We start from the raw sequence: 17641 nt of genomic DNA, 5'->3' as shown, positions 1-17641 counted from the left end.
GACTCCGATGGGGAAGAGGATGATGAAGAAGCGATCGTAACTAATAAACATCGCAGACCTCTTTTGGATGATGATGACCTCGTGTTCAGTGATGAGCCTCGCAAAATTTCATTGACACCATCCATCGCACAGGATGATGTAAGTGCAGCAAGGATGCAGGGACCCCTTGGTAAAGCAAAGAAGCTTCGTTTGGCTGACGATGATTCAACCACTGCTTCCCATGATGACGAGGAGCGCCTTCAAGCTCAACAACAACTTCGGGATCGCAATGAAGCTAAACTGGCCGCAATTCTAGGTGAGAAAGAGCAAGCAGGAAATGGCGGCTCTCGAACAACACCGAAGGACGATGAGCCAACAGAAACTGTTAAAAAACCGGGCAAATTTAAAAGCTTATTCGGAGTGGGCAAGAGCTCAAAGGACAAGGAGAAGGAGAAGGAGAAAGAAAAGGAGAAGGAGCGTAAAGAAAAAGAGCGCTTAGAGAAAGAACGTCTTAACAAAGGCAACAACGGTATTAAGGGACCTCTATCTCCAGGCGGAAATAGTATCAACAGTATGAATAGTGGGAATAACATTGGCAACCCCAACGGTACTGCCAGAGCGAGGACCGGTTCGAATGGCTCTGTGACCTCGCTTGGTGCCGGCTCTAGTGCGCCCTTGTCACCTACATCACAAACTGAAAATGGGGATATACCACAGCAGGAAATCATCACTCTGCGAGTATATCCAGGTAACGTCGACTTTGGTGCCTCTATGTATAAGACTGTCATAGTCAACCCCACAACTACAGCAGCAGAAGTTGCCAACCAAGCTGTCGTGAAGTTCAGGCTAGCACCAGATGGCGTTGCTTCCACCACTGATTTTTTCCTTACCGTTCGTGGTGTGGATGGAGGTATGTGATATTATTTTTTTGAAAAAAAAAAAAAAAAAAAAAAAAAAAAAAAAAGTCATCTCTTATTTTGGCGGTGTATACTGCGTATTGTCAACATATTAATGGCTTTATTTCCCCACTTCTTGACTCTCTACGATCTATAAAGATGAAAATGTACTCTTGCCTTCCGATAAAGTCATGGCCATCTACCAATCTCTCACATCACACCTGACTACGCCCCTGCCTCCCAACCATCGCCTCTCCATCTCCTCTGTTTCATCTATGCTGTCTGTGAACTCTACTAGTTCCCAGCTTTCGATCTCGACACCCACAAGCCCCAGTTCGGTTCGTCGGGTAGGATCTGGGAAAACTGACCCACATCAGCGATCCATTCGCTTCTTACTCAACAAAAAAATTCGTCGCACGGGATCTGGATCCTCCATCCCTGGAACGCCCACAACTCCAACGACTCCAACAACACCTATGTCACCCATGCATCAGCAAGATGATATTTTCTGGGTCAAGGTGGTTTGCTTAGGACAGGAACTTCCAGAAACGATGACTATAATTGATGGTATGCCGACTGCGTTAGAGAAAACAGAGCCACGAGCGCAGGGTCAGATAAGGGCCTCAAAGATAGAACACTGGTTGCCAATGCAATCAACATCGAACGCTGGAGATGTTGTATTCAAAGCACTAGAAAGGATAGCCATCCGTGCCGGTGTTGTTGATGGTGTTCCGGAGCATATTATTGCTGCAAAAAGAAGCGCCATTCAAGACGGTATTGTCATCGAATATCAGTTGGGTCTGCGATTGAACACCCAGTCGTCCCGAAGGGCAAAGCAAGGAGATGAAGTCCCTTTACCGCCCCAGATGTCCTTAATTCGATGCTTTGAGGAACACCAATTGACTCCCGTGCGTCGTTCACCTAAAGCAGATGTAGCATCGATGCCACCAGCGCCAGACTATGTGTTCTATTTACGCAAGTCGGCCAAGTCGCTTGAAGCAGAGTTGGACTATGCCGATCAGCAACAAAAACAACAACAACTTCAGGCACAGCAATCGCATCAAGATCGGGAGCAATCAAAAAGAGGCCTTGCTCCTTTACAGGCTCAAGCATTGCATTCCTCTACTGCTAACGACTCACCAAGGAGTCCCTCTCAGTCAAGCCCTACCGGCATATCCAGTATACGATCCCTCCGCAATCCACGAAGTATTGAAGATATTAATAGAGTTGAGCCAGGATCGCCAGGAATGGGACCTTATCAGACTTCACGCACGACTCCTGATCATCATGTCGTAGGGGGTCGAAACAGATCTGCTAGTGTTAGTCAAAGTTCACGTCCTGGACAAATAGCATCACCAATTCCATCCAACATTTCTGGCACTGAGTATGATAATACCTCGCGCTCATCCACACCCGAAAGACCATTACGTGCAGAGCGGACGGATCGCCAACCGGCCATGCAACAGCAGAGAGCCATGTCTCCCTCGATGACGCACGGGCCATCACCGCTATCTTTAGCATCCCTTACATCACAGGATAACAATAATGGTGCTGTGGCAATGAACAAAGATGCTTTACAGAACCAGCGACTTGATTCGAAAATTGGGCCTGTCAGTATCAAAAAGAATTCCACGCAGGGCACGGATATTGTACTCAATAAGGGTGTGATCAGATCATCGCGTCTCATGAACTCAAAGAAGTATCGCTATTCATTTATTCCTGAAGGAGGGGATGAGGTGGACATCTCGGAGATTATTGAAGACATTCTTGGCGAGGAAGACGACTACGGTGACGCAGACGATGATGACAAAATCAACAGAGGCATTGAGCAAGATCACTTCGGCATTGAAGGAGATGTGGCTTCTAGTCGGTCCCCAATACGACCAATTCCGAGTGGAACCAGTGATCGGGGCAATACCATGGCATCGGCAGCTCGAGACCGTTTGGAGGTTCTGGCAGGTTCCACTCGTGGAAGCAATACATTGATGAGGCTGGAGAGAGTACTGGCAGGGGATGATGAGAAGAGATCCACATCTGCACAGCCTAGGATAGATTCCCCGCCTAGATCTCAGTCACAACAACAGGCGAAGCATATTGCCAACAAGCGTGATAGTGATGTCGAGATTCAAGTTGCATCTGTGACATCCCTGCACACTCGATCAGCGTCGCCAATTGTTTCAGAGCAACCGCCTTCTGCAAGAGCTTTCGCCAACGCCTCCGACGCTTCTGCTCCTGGATCGCCTCGTTCACTCCGGCCGACATCACCGTTTGGAACTACAGCCAAGCCTACGCTCTTATCTGGCACTAATTCTTCACCATTAAAAGAAGGTAGTATAACCGCGGACTTGGAGGCTTCAACCGCCCAGCGGTCATTCTCCCCAATTCCACGGCGATTGCAATCTCCCTCGCCGGCGGCGCTAAAACAGCAACAACTGTCTCAAGGGAACTCATCGCCCAGGTCATCGTCGCCTAATCAACGTCCAGATTCGCCTTCTTCGGGAGGAGGACGCTCAAGTCCTGGTATGGCCCCATCAAGGTTAAATCCCGATGGCTCAGTCTCTCCATCTTTTAATACGAACAGGAATCGGTCTGTAAGCGCCAGTGCTGTCACTGAAGCCCAAACACCGTCACGTCTTGCGCAGCAATTAGGAAGCCCTAACATCAAGAATATTGGAACAGCGAGCTTAAACAGCAGTGGCAAGGAATGGCTTTTGTCTTCAGATTACAATGCTGGTATGCAGGACTTATTGACACTTGTCCGAGCTGGGCGATCAAGCTCCGTAAGTTCACTTTCAGGACCACCTATGCATCATTTTCGTGGAACGAGTCCACTGATTGGCAAGGATGGGAAAGTGGTGACACTTCCGTCAACAATTAAGGCCTCGTTGATCAATGGCAGTGCACTCAATCGTAATCGATCCCCGTCATTACCACAATTATATGAATATTCGGATACCCAGCAACATGACAAACAACTACACAGCAAAGATAACATACTGCTATCATTATATGACAACAAACACCCTAATGACAACAATAATACCAACAGTTATGACCGATATAGAAACGATGAACAAACGAGGATGATGTTGATGATGCTGAATGAGTTGACGCTTAAAGATGTTCAGCGGGAGTGCCACCCAGATGTGTATGAGTGCTGGAAAGATGTGGATGCTGACCTTGATCGAGTGGAAAGGGTAAGCAAGCTTTATATATATATAGTGAGAGCATTGATAATCATGTTTTCTCCTTTCTAATTGCTTCTTTTTTATTATTATTATTTTTTTAATGCACTCTAGGAGCTTGACGAATTGCTGGTCACTGTCAAGGCATCAGCCCTGTGAATAAAAGGCCTAAGATTTCATATTAAAAAGATTAAAAAATAAATGAAAATGGTTATTGTACTCAAGTTATTGTGGACATCTATTTTTTATGATCGTATTGATTTTAGTATTTCAGTACCAGTATCACATACTCGTACTGCGTACCAAAATAACAAAAATGCCATTTTTCCACAAACAATCAATCAAGCATGCACTGATTCTAAGCACTCACATTAAAGATACATTGATACTAAAAACACGCCCGCACAAATCATATGTAGTGATACTACTACTTGTTTTATGCAATACTATTATTCTCCAATAGTTCCACTCTTTGCAGATGCTGTGATCGTGTTGCCCGCACTCCCAGTTGCTGCATGGCCACATAGTACTGCTCTTGAGGCAGCTTAGTGAGGCAAGTCTGAAGAAAGTGGTAGGACCTTGTAATAAACCACCCTTTCTTGATGTTACTTGGGACCTTGACTACAATTCTTTTAGCTTGCCTCTCCAGCTGACTATTGCAGCCCTCACATGTTGGCAACCTTCCCTTATTGGTAACGACGTCGGTGAGAACACTGAATGGATAGTTTTGCTGTGCTTTCTGTGGCTGCTTAATACAATCCACCTTTGGATCTTCTTTAGAGCTTCCGTGGCTCTCAATTGAATCCTCTTCAGAGCTTCCGTGGCTGGCATCAACATGTGGCGCCTCAGTTCTGCTCTTTTCAAAGAGGACAATAAAATATTCAACCTCATTTTGCATTGGATTTGTGCGAGCCACATTTTAGTATCATGGAAAGAAGATCTTAGTATCACTTTCCATGGGGTTTGTGCGGGTAAGTTTTAGGTTAGTATCACTTGCATGAATGTCAACTCTTGTGTTAGTATCACTTGCATCTTTGTTTATGAATGTCTAGTATCACTTCTATGTGCTCTCAAAAAAAAAAATGGGCGCTCGGGGCGGGGATGGAAATAATACTAATATGCATTTACGGGGTTCATCTCCCAAAGTGCCTGAGTGCTCCATATACGCATATTCGCGTTCTCAGGATCCATAGAACCAGATACTCTATAGTAAAGTCCCTCATTTCGGCCCCAAACGTGTTGAAACTTCTAGAGTCGATAAAGCAGCCGAAAATATATCTTTCAAAACAGGAAATTGTATTTTTGGGTAAAAATTGAAAATGTTTATATTCAAAAGTTTGAGAACTAGGGCATCTTGAAGTCAAGGTTTCTACGGAAATTGTCTAGCTTTTAGACAAAATATTGCAGAACCATCAGAATATTTCCAAAACTGACCAAACTTTCCAAAAAGTAAGAATATGTAGTGCATAATATAATGTACTAAGGGACCATACGTGTTCTTATAAAAGGAATCCGAAGTTCCTTAATGAATAAAACCGAAAAATCCCTAAAAAATGATATATTTCTCTCTTCAGCTATAAGTAAAGTCTATGAAAAATGCTTGGATTTTGGAAAACTAAGACTCTATACAAAGCTATGTAACGTATCTATCATATACTATGTGGAAAAGCGCTTTGATGTATTTTTGAGGGAAAGGCAGACACTTTGGCTTGACATTGAACCTCATTTCGACCATTTTATAACCTTTAAACGGCAATAATTCCATAAATACTTCAAGGATTAAGATCAAAAAATCCTTGCTTTGTAAGTACCAAAGCCTTATATCCCCCGATACCTCATCCATTTTTTCTATAATCGATATACATCCAGCAATAGCCTATTTTACTATTTGCGATAATCTAGCTGTCGAAGTCTTGTAAGTCCATTTTTTTACATTAGTTTTGTGCGGCAAACTTAATTTCTAATTTTAGACCAGGAGAGAAAAGTGGTTTTTTGTATTATTTGCAGCTTGTTGCTCTTTTTTGTTGGTCCTTCTCAATTATAAGATTTTTGTTAAGTAAACCATTTATATTTGAAGGAGAGCGACAAGCTCCCTCGTTTTTGGATAGGTCTGTTCGGACGTTTACTTGGTTCTGATCATTATAGCAAGTATAAATAGTTCGGTTAATACCGTCCTCAGTTAGTTTGTATATACAATTTGTTTATGTGTGAAGAATTCGACAACAGGTAGGTTTTGTGAACACTTTGCAATTGTGGAAAGGGGTTTGTATGTTTGCTAGACATCTTTCCCGTGACATGCATCTAAAGAGTGACAAGAAAATCAGCCACGCACTGAAGTACTAAATTCTCCAACATTAGTACGCAGGAGTACTAAAATCAATAAATTTTTCCAACTTTAGTACTCAACTCTAGTACTAATACTAGTATGTCATACTAGTCCTGAAATACTAAAATCTGTACACTCATTTTTTATTATGCAGAAATTATCATTACTGCAATCTTGTGGAACGTTGTCCTGGACGAGCATACGAAAAGCACAAAGTCATTGAGATTTAGCGAAGTGTTGTGTCTAAACTTTTTTTTTGCGCAGATAAAGTAAATATATATATATATTACTATGGAATAAAACTTTATTACAAAAGGGTGGTAGGTATATTTGATAATCGAAAAAGAAAAAAAAAAAATTAATATCAGGACCCGTGTGAAAATTAAAAGTGCAATAGGCTTTGCACTATCCGAACTGAAAATAAGCTTCAAAATGCATCTGCTCATACCAAAAAAAAAATAAAGTTGACCAAATTGTTAGTCAAATATGGAAATTCATCCACAAAGCATTGTGCCAGAAACCGCAAAGAACCAATCGAGGACACCGAAAAGACGTCTGTATGGTTGTAGAGGAGAGAAAAGTAAAAATGACGCGTGCTTGTGTGCGCGAATGGTATGCCACAGCAAAGAAAATAAAAATAAAAATAAAAAATGGCTGTGCCACCAAAAGTTTTTATTTATATACTACACATTTCCGCTGGTTACACCAGGAATAGACAAATGCAACACATAATATGTTGTAAACATCAAGATGCTTTTTTTGTTTGTACTCTTGCCATTGAGGCAAGCTTGATGGGAAAGAGCGTACACCGTCAATCAAATTTGACATTCGAATAAAGTCCAATATAAAAGGAAAAGTGAGAAAATTTGGCTCTTCAACCCTCCCTTTCTTGCCTCTTGACTCCCATCTCTCTGCTCTTTCTCTCCTTCTTCCCATCCATCTTTATTCACCCTTAGCCCTTCTAACCTATCCATTAAAGAAATAAGCAAGGGATTGGCTTCCCAATTCCCATGATGGTCCCCTCAATAACAGAGTAGATATAAATTTAAAGACCATTTGCTTGTCATTGCTGTGGCCATTCTGCTTTATTGCGAACCTGTCTTGGTTGCTTCTTTCGCCTTGCTAACCTTCTGTCCATGCACGTGCTTAGCCACTAGAGTGCTCTCGCTGGTTTATTCTGCTGCTTCAGCACTAGCCATACTTTATCTTTCTAAGAAGCCTGTCCATTTAGATCAATATGAGGCTTTGAGAGACCATACCATTGAAGAGCATGAGGAGGCTGTTCAGGCTCGCTCTCGACAGACTGATGCGAACCTGTCTCTTGGATCTACAATTGTTGAAAATTACATTCAAGTTCAGTATCATGCTCAGCGTAATTCGGGCTTGAGCATCAATCTTGCTCGTCTTGGCCTGACCTTCTTTCAGTTGGGCCTCATGTTGTTTTCCATTGTGCTCTTGCACACCACCTCAAACGGTATCAGCTTAGAACCCCACGACATTGACCAAGCTGCAGACCAAGATGGCCAACAGCGCTCCCTGAACGAACTAATCCAAGTCTTGGCCTGGTTATACGCCCTTATACTCGTATTCGTTCATGTTCTCAAGCCTGCAGTCTCTCATCAATTCCTGATTCGATTTCAGCTTGATTTCTACTATCTGTTTCAAATGATTTTGGCCTCGATTCACCTCTACTCAGCCAACATCTTCATGCTGCCTTTATCCGAGTGGCCCCTATGGTTGAAGCTTGATATCGTTAATTGGTTTACAGATCTGCTCTTGATTTGGATCTCACTGGTCACTCGTCCCTTCCAAACATTTGTACCTGCGTCCAAGTTGAAGCCTGGCGAAATTCCGAGGATCGAATCCCCAGAATACTCGTCCTCCATCTATTCGCAGTTGACGTTCGCCTGGATTAATCCCCTGATTTATCTCGGATTCAAAAGACCTATTCAGGATATTGATCTTCCGAACCTTGAAGAAACCGATTTCTCTTGGTTCTCGATTCATCAATACAAAAAGATAAAGTGAGTCTGTGATCATGTTGATACGGTCTACCTAAGCAGAATATTACCTGAGCTGAGCTAACTATGATGTACCACTTTTTTTTTTTTTTTTTTTTTCTCCAATAAATCAAGGGGGGAAACTTTCACAAAAAGACTTTTGCGCTCGGTTGCTTGGGAATTATTTATCCAGTTCCTTTGGGCTCTTCCATGGTGCTTCCTCGTCAACGCCTCTCCTTACTGCATGAACAAGATTATCAAATATATCGAGTGCAAAACTTGTGGTCCCCCAACGACAAGCGAATATAGTTGGGTCTTTGGTCTCTTGATTGCCTCGATCTCGGAATCGCTAACTATGCAAGCTGCGTTGCATAAAGGCAGGCGTCTTTTTGTTCATATAGCATCTATTTGTAATGCCGAAGTATTTTCCAAGGCTCTAAGGCGCAAAGATATATCCTCATCTGCTACATCTGACAAAAGTGAAGGCAGTGGTGAAAACAAGGGAAAAGACAAGAGTGAAAGTAGTCTGAATATCTCCAGTAAGGCTTTTTTTTTTTTTTTTTTTTTTTTTTGAATGTGGCTCGTAAATTCTAACTGGGTACCAGAACTCATTCTATGCCTTCTTTCTACACGTCTCTCTATAATATATTAACAGACTTGGTTGCTGTTGATATCAGGAAGCTTGAATATCCTTTCGGCTACGTCTTCTACATATACGGTTTCCCCATCCAGTTCATCATTGCAGGATTTCAACTCTATAATCTCCTCGGAAATGCTGCTCTGGTCGGCATTGTATTCATGATTATCTCGTATCCCATTCCTGCTAAGCTTTATGCTATGATCATGAAGATTTTCAAAGACATTATGGACACTAAGGATGAACGTATGGATGCCTTGAATGAGATGTTGTCCGCCATCCGTATCGTCAAGTTCTTTAGCTGGGAAGCCAAATTTGAGGAGAAGATCATCAGTGCTCGAGAAAAAGAGCTCAAACGCACCAAGGACTCGTACAAAAAGGTTATCCTCACCGACATTGTATGGATGATCATGTCGCTTTTAAATATTGTGGTGGTCTTGACAGCCTACATAAAACTGTTTGGCAACGAGATTACAGCGTCTGCAATGTTTACGACCTTGGCTCTATTCAACATTATGCGCACTTCCCTCAATACTCTGCCATGGACTATCAAGTCTATGATGCAGGCATTGGTCAGTTTGGATCGCATCAACAAATTCCTTTCAGAAGAAGAGCTTGTGAGGGATATTACCGTCACCAAATTGGGCCCTAAAGCCCACATTACACCATCTCATCCCACTATCGGATTCGTCAATGCCTCGTATATTTGGCCTAGCAAGGAGAATGCCCAAATTGAGAACAAAAAGTTTGAGAAAAAGAATTGGTTCCAAAAAGTCAAGAATGTAGTTTCAAAGAGGTCCCAACCAGTAACTGAACCAGTCGCAGAACCACAAATTGTCCAAGAGCGATTCAAGCTCAAGAACCTCTCTGTGGCGTTCCCTGTTGGTCAACTATCGCTGGTTGTTGGCCCGACCGGCAGCGGCAAGTCAGCATTGCTCCTTGCTCTTCTTGGGGAATTGGAACGCTTGGAAGGAAGCATGTACCTACCTCGTTTGGACTATAACAAGGATAACGAGCACGGTTCTGGCATTGCTTATGTTTCTCAAACTGCTTGGCTCCAAAACTCGACAATTCGTGATAACATTCTCTTCGGCAAGGAATTTGATCAAGAGCGATACGACGCTGTGATCGAAGGTTGTGCACTTGTTACTGATGTTGAGATTTTGGAAGCGGGTGATAAGACTGAGATTGGAGAGCAGGGTATTACGCTTTCAGGAGGTCAGAAACAGCGTGTCGCTCTTGCTCGCGCAATCTATTCGGATGCCAGTGTCCTCCTTCTTGACGATTGTCTCTCTGCAGTTGACAGCCACACAGGCAAGTATTTGTTCCAAACCTTAACTGGACCTCTGTTGGAAGGTCGCACTGTCATCATGGCCACACATCAGGTTCAATTGACTCTCAGCGCCGCCAGCCTTGTTATTGTACTAAATAAGGGCGAGATCGTAGGCTCCGGTGCGCCTGAGGAGGCTGTTCGTAATAAGTGGATCGACACTGTTGCGCTTGCTGTGCCTGCTTCCGATGCAAACAGTGAAATTAGCACGCTGGATGGTGAAGACAAAGGCAAGGACAAGAAGAAGGGAGGAAAGGAAAAGATTAGTATCAGGCTTACGGAAGATGAGAAAAAAGCTGAGGGCGCTGTGGCATGGAAGGTCTACAAAATATATTTTATTGCCTCGGGAGGCATGATTTTCTGGGCGAGCCTTGTCCTCATGTTCTTTGCCCGCCAGTTTATAGATATTGGCCAAAATTCATGGCTCGCTAACTGGGCCAACAAAATGGCAGAGACAACTGGCTCATTTGTTATAAAGGATTTGTTATAAAGGCTTTCCAGACTTTTACACCAAGTGTGATTGCCCTCTCCGTCTATACCGCCTTTTCTCCTATGGACGACAACAAGAAGTATGGCACTCTCACCATGAGGCTTTTCGGTCAAGGCACTCCTGAGACTATCAATATGGACTATTACCTTGGTATCTATGTTTTATTGAGCTTAACTGGGATAGTCTTTGGTGCCATGATCGGATATTATGTTGCCATGGGAGGCCTCACCGCATCACGAACGCTTCACCAGCAGCTCCTCCGCAAGATCACACGTGCCAAGGTTCGTTTCTTCGACACCACTCCTATTGGTCGGATCATCAACCGGTTTAGTTCAGACATGTCAACCATTGACGACGAAGTCAGTAATAACCTCCAGGGACTGTTCTCATGCTTTGTCACGATTGTTGGTATCATTTTCATCATTTCATTCAATATGCCCCTTTTCTTAGTGGCAGGAATATTTATCATTGCAATCTATCTGCTCATTGGAATATACTATATCGGTATCAGCAGAGATCTCAAACGCTTGAACTCCAACTCCAAATCACCGATCCTCAACCATTTCAACGAAACGCTGACAGGGCTGGCTACAATACGCGCCTATGGTTTTGAGAAGCGGTTCTTATCCACTAACTTGGTCAATTTAGATAATAACAACCGTACGTTCCTCCTACTGTGGGTTACAAACCGCTGGCTGCACTGGCGGGTGGATATTGCAGGCGCATCGGTTGCATTCATCACTGGGATATTGGTTCTCCAGAATTGGGGCCAGATTGAGCCTGGTTGGGCTGCATTAAGTATGACATACTCCTTAATGTTTACAGGCACAATCGTTTGGGTTATTCGTATCTATGCCATGAGCGAGATGAACTTGAACTCTGTTGAGCGCGTTGTTGAGTACATGGACTTGGAGGAAGAGCCTCCAGCAATCATTGAAGGGTCACGTCCACCTCCATCCTGGCCTCATGCAGGTGAAATTGTAGTCAGTCATTTGACCATGCGATATGCACCAGAAGCACCCGACGTACTCAAGGATGTTTCATTTACTATCAATGCAGGCGAGAAAGTTGGTGTAGTTGGTCGCACTGGGTCTGGCAAATCAACCTTGGCCATCAGTTTGTTCCGTTTCATGGACCCCGTCAAAGGTACGATCAACATCGACGGCATTGATATCTGCAAGATTGGTCTTCACGACCTGCGTTCCAATCTCACCATCATTCCTCAAGACCCAATTCTCTTCAAGGGTACACTTCGTTCCAACTTGGATCCATTTGGTGAACATGAGGATCGTGAGTTGTGGGAGGCATTAAGGCGTAGCCATCTGATTCCAGAGAGCAAGCCGTCATCTGCCTTACCCAGCAAACGCAATAGCCTTGAAATGATACCTACTACTACTGCTATTATCGCCTCTGCCGCACCCTCGTCCTACAATGAAGCCGCAATTGGATCATCCAGTAAGAACAAGTTGTCAGTTAGCTCGATTAAGGGTAGCAACACTGGAGGATCTGAAACCGTGGATCCATTCAAGATTACACTTGATACGCCAGTAAAAGAAAACGGATCAAATTTCTCTCAAGGTCAGCGCCAGATGATCGCACTAGCTCGTGCGTTGGTCCGCCAGTCCAAGGTCATTGTAATGGATGAAGCCACAGCTAGTGTGGATTTTGAGACAGATCTCAAGATCCAGACTACAATTCGACAAGAGATGGTAGGTGCGACAATTATCACGATCGCGCACCGTATACGAACCATTGCAGATTTTGACCGAGTCCTAGTGATGGATGCAGGCGAACTCGTAGAATTTGATAGACCATTCACATTGATGACTCGGGAAGATAGCTTGTTCCGAGCCATGTGTGAGCGTTCATCTGAGTTTGATGCCTTAATAGCAATCGCGAAAGAAAAAGAACGTAGAGATAGGGGAACTAGACATGCTTAAACCTGATATTACAAAGAAAAATGAACAAGACATAGACTATTGATAATAAAGACACTTTGGAGCATTAAGTCCATTTATACACATGGCAGGAAGTGGCATTCGTATTGGTGATTGCCATTTAAGAGTAGATTGAACCTGGCCCATAATAATCAAGCTCTATTAATTTTTATGCTTTAAGAGTTTTTAAAAAAATCGTAGACATCTCGACACTTATAAAAAACGTCTGTATAAACGTATTTCATTTTTGCCGCTGTTGTTATTGTTGTTATTTATCTTTCTAGATAGAAATTTATACATACTTTTAGAAACTCTCTAGAGTCATCTGATTAGCAATGTCAGTGTTCTCCACAGCGCCACAAAACTCCTCAAAGGAAATCTTGCCATCCATGTCTTTGTCCGCCTCCATGATGGTCTTGTCCACAATTTGCTGTAGTTGGTTATCTTGAAGATTAGTTCCGACCATCATCTTGAGGACTAGAAAGAGCTCACCGTTCGAAATGAATCCATCTCTGTCCATGTCATAAACCTTGAATGCAACTATTACATGTATATACACATTAAAAAAAAGAAAAGAAAAAAAAAGAGTTAAAAATAGCTCACATCAAATGTCTTTCAATTCCATACGAGAAAAGAAAATCAAATGCAAAAAGGAAAAAAAATGAATATCATCTTACACCGCAATTTCTCGATCTTGTTGCCTCGACTGCTAAAGGCACTCAATCCAGCAATAAACTCTTTAAAATCAACATCGCCGCCACCGTCCTCATCCATGATAGCGATCAAACGTGAGGCAAGAGGATTGGTCGCAATCTGAGGAATCGCCAAAAACTCTTCCTTATCAATAGATCCTGACCCATCCTTGTCTAGTTTCATAAAGCGCTTATACAAACGTTGGATCTCCTCTGCCGTAACTAATGTAACAAAAAAAAAAGAAAAAAAGAAAGAAAGAAAAAGAAATAAGTGTTTGCTACTTTTACATCAGTACGGAAAGGCGTAAGATATTGGTGAAGCATTAAAATAGTCGTTCTGTGGATACTCATTCGATATGAACCTGTATTATTCATAGTAAAGAGTTTGATTCTGGGCATAGCCTTCAGTGTCGAATGAATCTGAAGCGCCTCCGCCTCCACAACACCGCACTTTCTTTCTTTTTTTTCCCTCTCAATCAATGAACCTGTACATGAGACTTACAGTTCGAGTCCCTAACCATCTCCTCCAGGGGCTGTGATACACCTTGTCCCATGTTGTATAAATATTATGTTTTCCTGTTTTATTTCCCTGGCGAAGTGGAATAAGAGCCCTTGAATAGAGTAGCCTTGTTCAGATGTGATGAAAGGATGAAAGATGAGAACTGAGAGGAATGCACACATAACATGCTTACAATGCATGTCCCGTGGGCTTTTCTTGTGCTTGTGGAGCTTTTAGTCACGTGCCTACACATCCCTGCATATATTTTTTTTTTTTGACCTAAGATTCTGGATGTAGTGATTGGTGCTCACATCTTTTTATTGTGTAAAAGAGAGCTCTAGTTTTCTTCTTTTGGTAACTTCCAAAGTTTAGGATTCAAGGCTAGAGTATCAAAACAGAAAAAGGAAGTTAGATTTGTTCTTTTTAAGAATATTAAAAAGAGTAATTGATATGTTAAAAAATGTTTCCTACTTACATTCCAAATAACGAATTGTTGGTGCAATGTAAAGCACAAGTAGTATAGCGCCAGTCATTACGCAGACCGTGCTCACGAAGTAATAGCCATCTTGCTCGATCAGGCAATTGCCTCCAAGCTGCTGACACAGCCCTTTACCAGGTTCAGAAGCACAAGAGAATTCTGCTCAAAACACATAAAGATGGGAGTGAATACTTTCAGACATTAATAAATGTTATATTGATAAGACGGAAATGGCTTTTTGACTAACACTTTACCTTCGCCTTCAGCGTTCATAACAGAGCATCTTGATACCGTGAAGTAGTCAACAGCCTCAAGAACAAAGAACCGAGGCCAAGTTCCACCGAAATTGCTTAGAGTGTTAAGAAGCTTTTATGATCAAATTTTCAAGTATATTGCAATAACATTTATAATAATGACAAAGGTAGCAATATGGCGAAAGAGTAAATACATGATTTAAGATTGTGGATTATTTATATAATGAGATACTACTACAACAGACAATAATCAGAAGATAAAATATTGTCGCTGCTTCTTACCGTCATATAGGTTCCCCCGATCACAGGATCTGCGATGACTGTCATAAATGCCCCCATGCTTACAAATGCCACCGTGCTTTCAAAATCAACACAAGAAATAGTTTTTAGTAAGTAATGCATGAAGAGCAAAGTAGCATTGTAAGTATGTGCTCAATTGCCTGCTAAGTTTGCTGTCTAAAACATCTCCATCTTTTTACCTTGTAAAGGACGTTGTTACAGTTGTGGCAAGGACAATGTAAAAATAAGCAGGTGTGACAATCCCATCCTCAGGAAAAGAAGAAACAATCAACATGGCGATAACACAACAGACCAAGTGTGCGCAGTATGCCCATAGCCACTAAAAATGAACGCCATCGGATCAAATACGATCAGCAAGAGCCTCTTGCTTAGGAGACACATTGGGTTTCTCAAGTTATTAATCTACAAACAAAAAACCTATACCGGTCTAAGTGGCCGTGATCCTGAACTCCACCTCACAGCGTAGTAACCAAAGATAATTTGGAATGGAAAGTCGATAAGCACGGCCAATGCCAAATCCTCTTTGCCAAATCCCCTTTCCAGTAATTTTAAGGCTGTTACCGCTCCATTTGCGATGAACCCAATCTTTGCGGTTAGTAGAATAATCATATATGATTTCATATGGGGTAGTTGAATAATCCTGAGGATAACCTTGTACACCGATTTGATACTAAATTCATTCTGATCTGTCTGGGGACGCTCCTCCTTTTTTAAAAAGATAAGCCATAGCGTGATCGTAAAATACATCATAGACCAGAATTTGAGATATCCGCCAAGAGGTACCAAGCCAACATCTTGAGGTTCCGATCGAAAATACTTGTTACTGAATTCGGGAGAATTGAATGCCAGAAAAACAGTGAAGGACAAAAAGTAGCCCGAATTAAGACCAATCGTTTGAGCGGTCGACGCATATGACACATTGTTCTTGGATAATAACGTTAATGCCCATCCATCTACAGCAATATCCTGAGTGGCGGAGAAAAATATCAGAACAAAGAACACTGCGGTAAGTGTGCCTATTGCAATTTGATCCTGTTCTAGCCACTCATCAATGTTGGTCCCCAACCAAAAAAACATAAACCCTGTCAACAATTGAATAGGAACAATCCATGATTTGCGCCGGCCTAGCTCCTTGCTATAAACTGCGTCGACAATCGGAGACCAGAGGAATTTCATGCTGTAAGGGTAATGTGCGAGGGAAAAAACCCCAATCTGCGAGTAACTAATCTTAGCCTTGAGCAAGAATGGGACGCTGCCAAAGGCCAATCCTACTGGTACACCCTGTAAAAGATCTACTCGAAATAATAGCAATAGCAGCAATAAACACCGATGACTTTAGCTGTCTTACTTGATGCGATGGTAGCTCATTATATGCTAGAACAGGATAATCATAACAAGAGAGAGAAAAGACCTGACTATGTTATCCTTTACATAATACCACTAATAATAAAAAATTCCAGCTGTCCTTGGTTGACATGGGTAAAGTAGTAGTAGTAGCGTCTTTTTCGTCCATGGCCAACGAAGCATGAAGTGGTGTACAGTCCTCTGGGGCGGGTGAAGGCGACCCTCTCCGAGTCATCATCAGTTCTTCGCGTTCTTCATCCCCTAATAGGGTCTCCCCTCTTGATTTGCGCACCCACATTTGAAAAGAATATGCGACAAATACAGATGAAAACGACGGTCCTGGCCGCAGCTCCTCTCTCCAGGAGTATTGACTGACAGTGTTGCGAGTGTGTACAGCTTTTCTTTTTTTTATTATTTATTTATTTATCCGTTTGTACTTGACCTGATGGATAGTTACGCCCGCTGTGGGCTTGGCTAATTATGATGAATATCAGAGAGGTAGCGGACGTGAATGAGTTACAAGGAAGTAATCCCATTGGTTTTTCCCTTTTAGAAAAAACATCGGATGCACCTTCTGAGAAAAAGAGATTCGATCCTCTTATAATTCCAAGGCTACAAAATTCGAATGATGAGCACGTCTTCCGTATCCTTTGAGGCCAGTTGACTAGTGGGTTTGAACCTAAGCTTAATAGTTGTATGCTTTGAGTCAGGAATTTGTGGCAAGAGACGAGGAAAGACTACGTAAATACTAACGCAAATGCTCTTCACAGCCACAGCTAGTCAAAATGCTCTCTGTATGCCAAGATGCTTTGAAAGTCATACTCTTCTTTATTACAATATGTGATCAGAAATAGTAATCTATACAATATATATAGTCCGTCCCATTAAAAAACGAGACATTCCATCTATTGTAAAAAGAAGAAATGTATTAGAACACAGAAATAAATAAATAAATTAACCAAGAAAAAAAAGTACTATCAAGCCAATACTTTAAGACGAAGGCCTTTCTGGACCTAGTCATGTTTGTAGTAGATTGTGTCCTACTGTTGTTGCCGGCTTGTCTCTCCCCCTCCTCCTGGACCCAGCAAAGGTCCTTTCGGTGGTCTTGATCCCTCTACTCCTCCTCCTTCATCTGAAAATTTTCTTTTTGTGGGTCTGCTACTACTACCACCACTGCCACCACTGCCACCACTACCTCCACCGCCGCCACTACCGCTAGAAGCTTGGCCTTGAGTTCCTCCGTCCGGCGGCATATATTTTGCAGGTCGTTTTTGCTCTCTTATCTGCGACTCAC

The 17641-nt window shown here is 42.4% G+C and overlaps 5 protein-coding genes across 5 annotated transcripts; 2 read left to right on the top strand and 3 right to left on the bottom strand.

The window, feature by feature from the left end:
- The first annotated feature begins 903 nt into the window (after window positions 1–903).
- Window positions 904–4277, top strand: BCR41DRAFT_55839 (hypothetical protein). Its single transcript, XM_022030905.1, has 2 exons — window positions 904–4072; window positions 4175–4277. Exons 1-2 carry the CDS (start codon window positions 1067–1069, stop codon window positions 4217–4219), a joined length of 3051 nt encoding a protein of 1016 aa, XP_021881703.1. The 5' UTR covers window positions 904–1066; the 3' UTR covers window positions 4220–4277.
- A 182-nt stretch (window positions 4278–4459) lies between these two features.
- BCR41DRAFT_353146 (hypothetical protein) lies at window positions 4460–5024 on the bottom strand. Its single transcript, XM_022024082.1, has one exon. It carries the CDS (start codon window positions 4956–4958, stop codon window positions 4497–4499), a length of 462 nt encoding a protein of 153 aa, XP_021881702.1. The 5' UTR covers window positions 4959–5024; the 3' UTR covers window positions 4460–4496.
- Window positions 5025–8249: 3225 nt separating this feature from the next.
- On the top strand, window positions 8250–12747 carry BCR41DRAFT_286576 (P-loop containing nucleoside triphosphate hydrolase protein; the record flags this gene model as incomplete). The annotated part of the gene is made up of 6 exons (XM_022020285.1): window positions 8250–8410; window positions 8543–8925; window positions 9042–9796; window positions 9869–10836; window positions 10869–12185; window positions 12300–12747. Coding segments are annotated over 6 exons (4032 nt in total), but the record flags the coding sequence as incomplete, so codon positions are not given.
- Window positions 12748–13084: 337 nt separating this feature from the next.
- On the bottom strand, window positions 13085–13993 carry BCR41DRAFT_377690 (calcineurin subunit B; the record flags this gene model as incomplete). The annotated part of the gene is made up of 3 exons (XM_022027119.1): window positions 13085–13320; window positions 13458–13694; window positions 13975–13993. The coding sequence occupies 3 exons, from the start codon at window positions 13991–13993 to the stop codon at window positions 13085–13087; spliced, it is 492 nt and encodes a 163-aa protein (XP_021881700.1).
- A 313-nt stretch (window positions 13994–14306) lies between these two features.
- BCR41DRAFT_353142 (acetyl-coenzyme A transporter 1-domain-containing protein) lies at window positions 14307–16564 on the bottom strand (the record flags this gene model as incomplete). The annotated part of the gene is made up of 6 exons (XM_022024081.1): window positions 15427–16564; window positions 15183–15322; window positions 14986–15061; window positions 14704–14815; window positions 14447–14608; window positions 14307–14352 (listed from the first exon to the last, which is right to left on the bottom strand). Exons 1-6 carry the CDS (start codon window positions 16177–16179, stop codon window positions 14309–14311), a joined length of 1287 nt encoding a protein of 428 aa, XP_021881699.1. The 5' UTR covers window positions 16180–16564.
- Between the last annotated feature and the right edge of the window lie 1077 nt (window positions 16565–17641).

The sequence above is a fragment of the Lobosporangium transversale genome, assembly GCF_002105155.1.
Source record: "Lobosporangium transversale strain NRRL 3116 chromosome Unknown BCR41scaffold_17, whole genome shotgun sequence".
NCBI lineage: Eukaryota > Fungi > Mortierellomycota > Mortierellomycetes > Mortierellales > Mortierellaceae > Lobosporangium > Lobosporangium transversale.
Note: the sequence above shows the minus strand (reverse complement) of the source record. Positions and strands in the feature narration are given on the sequence as shown.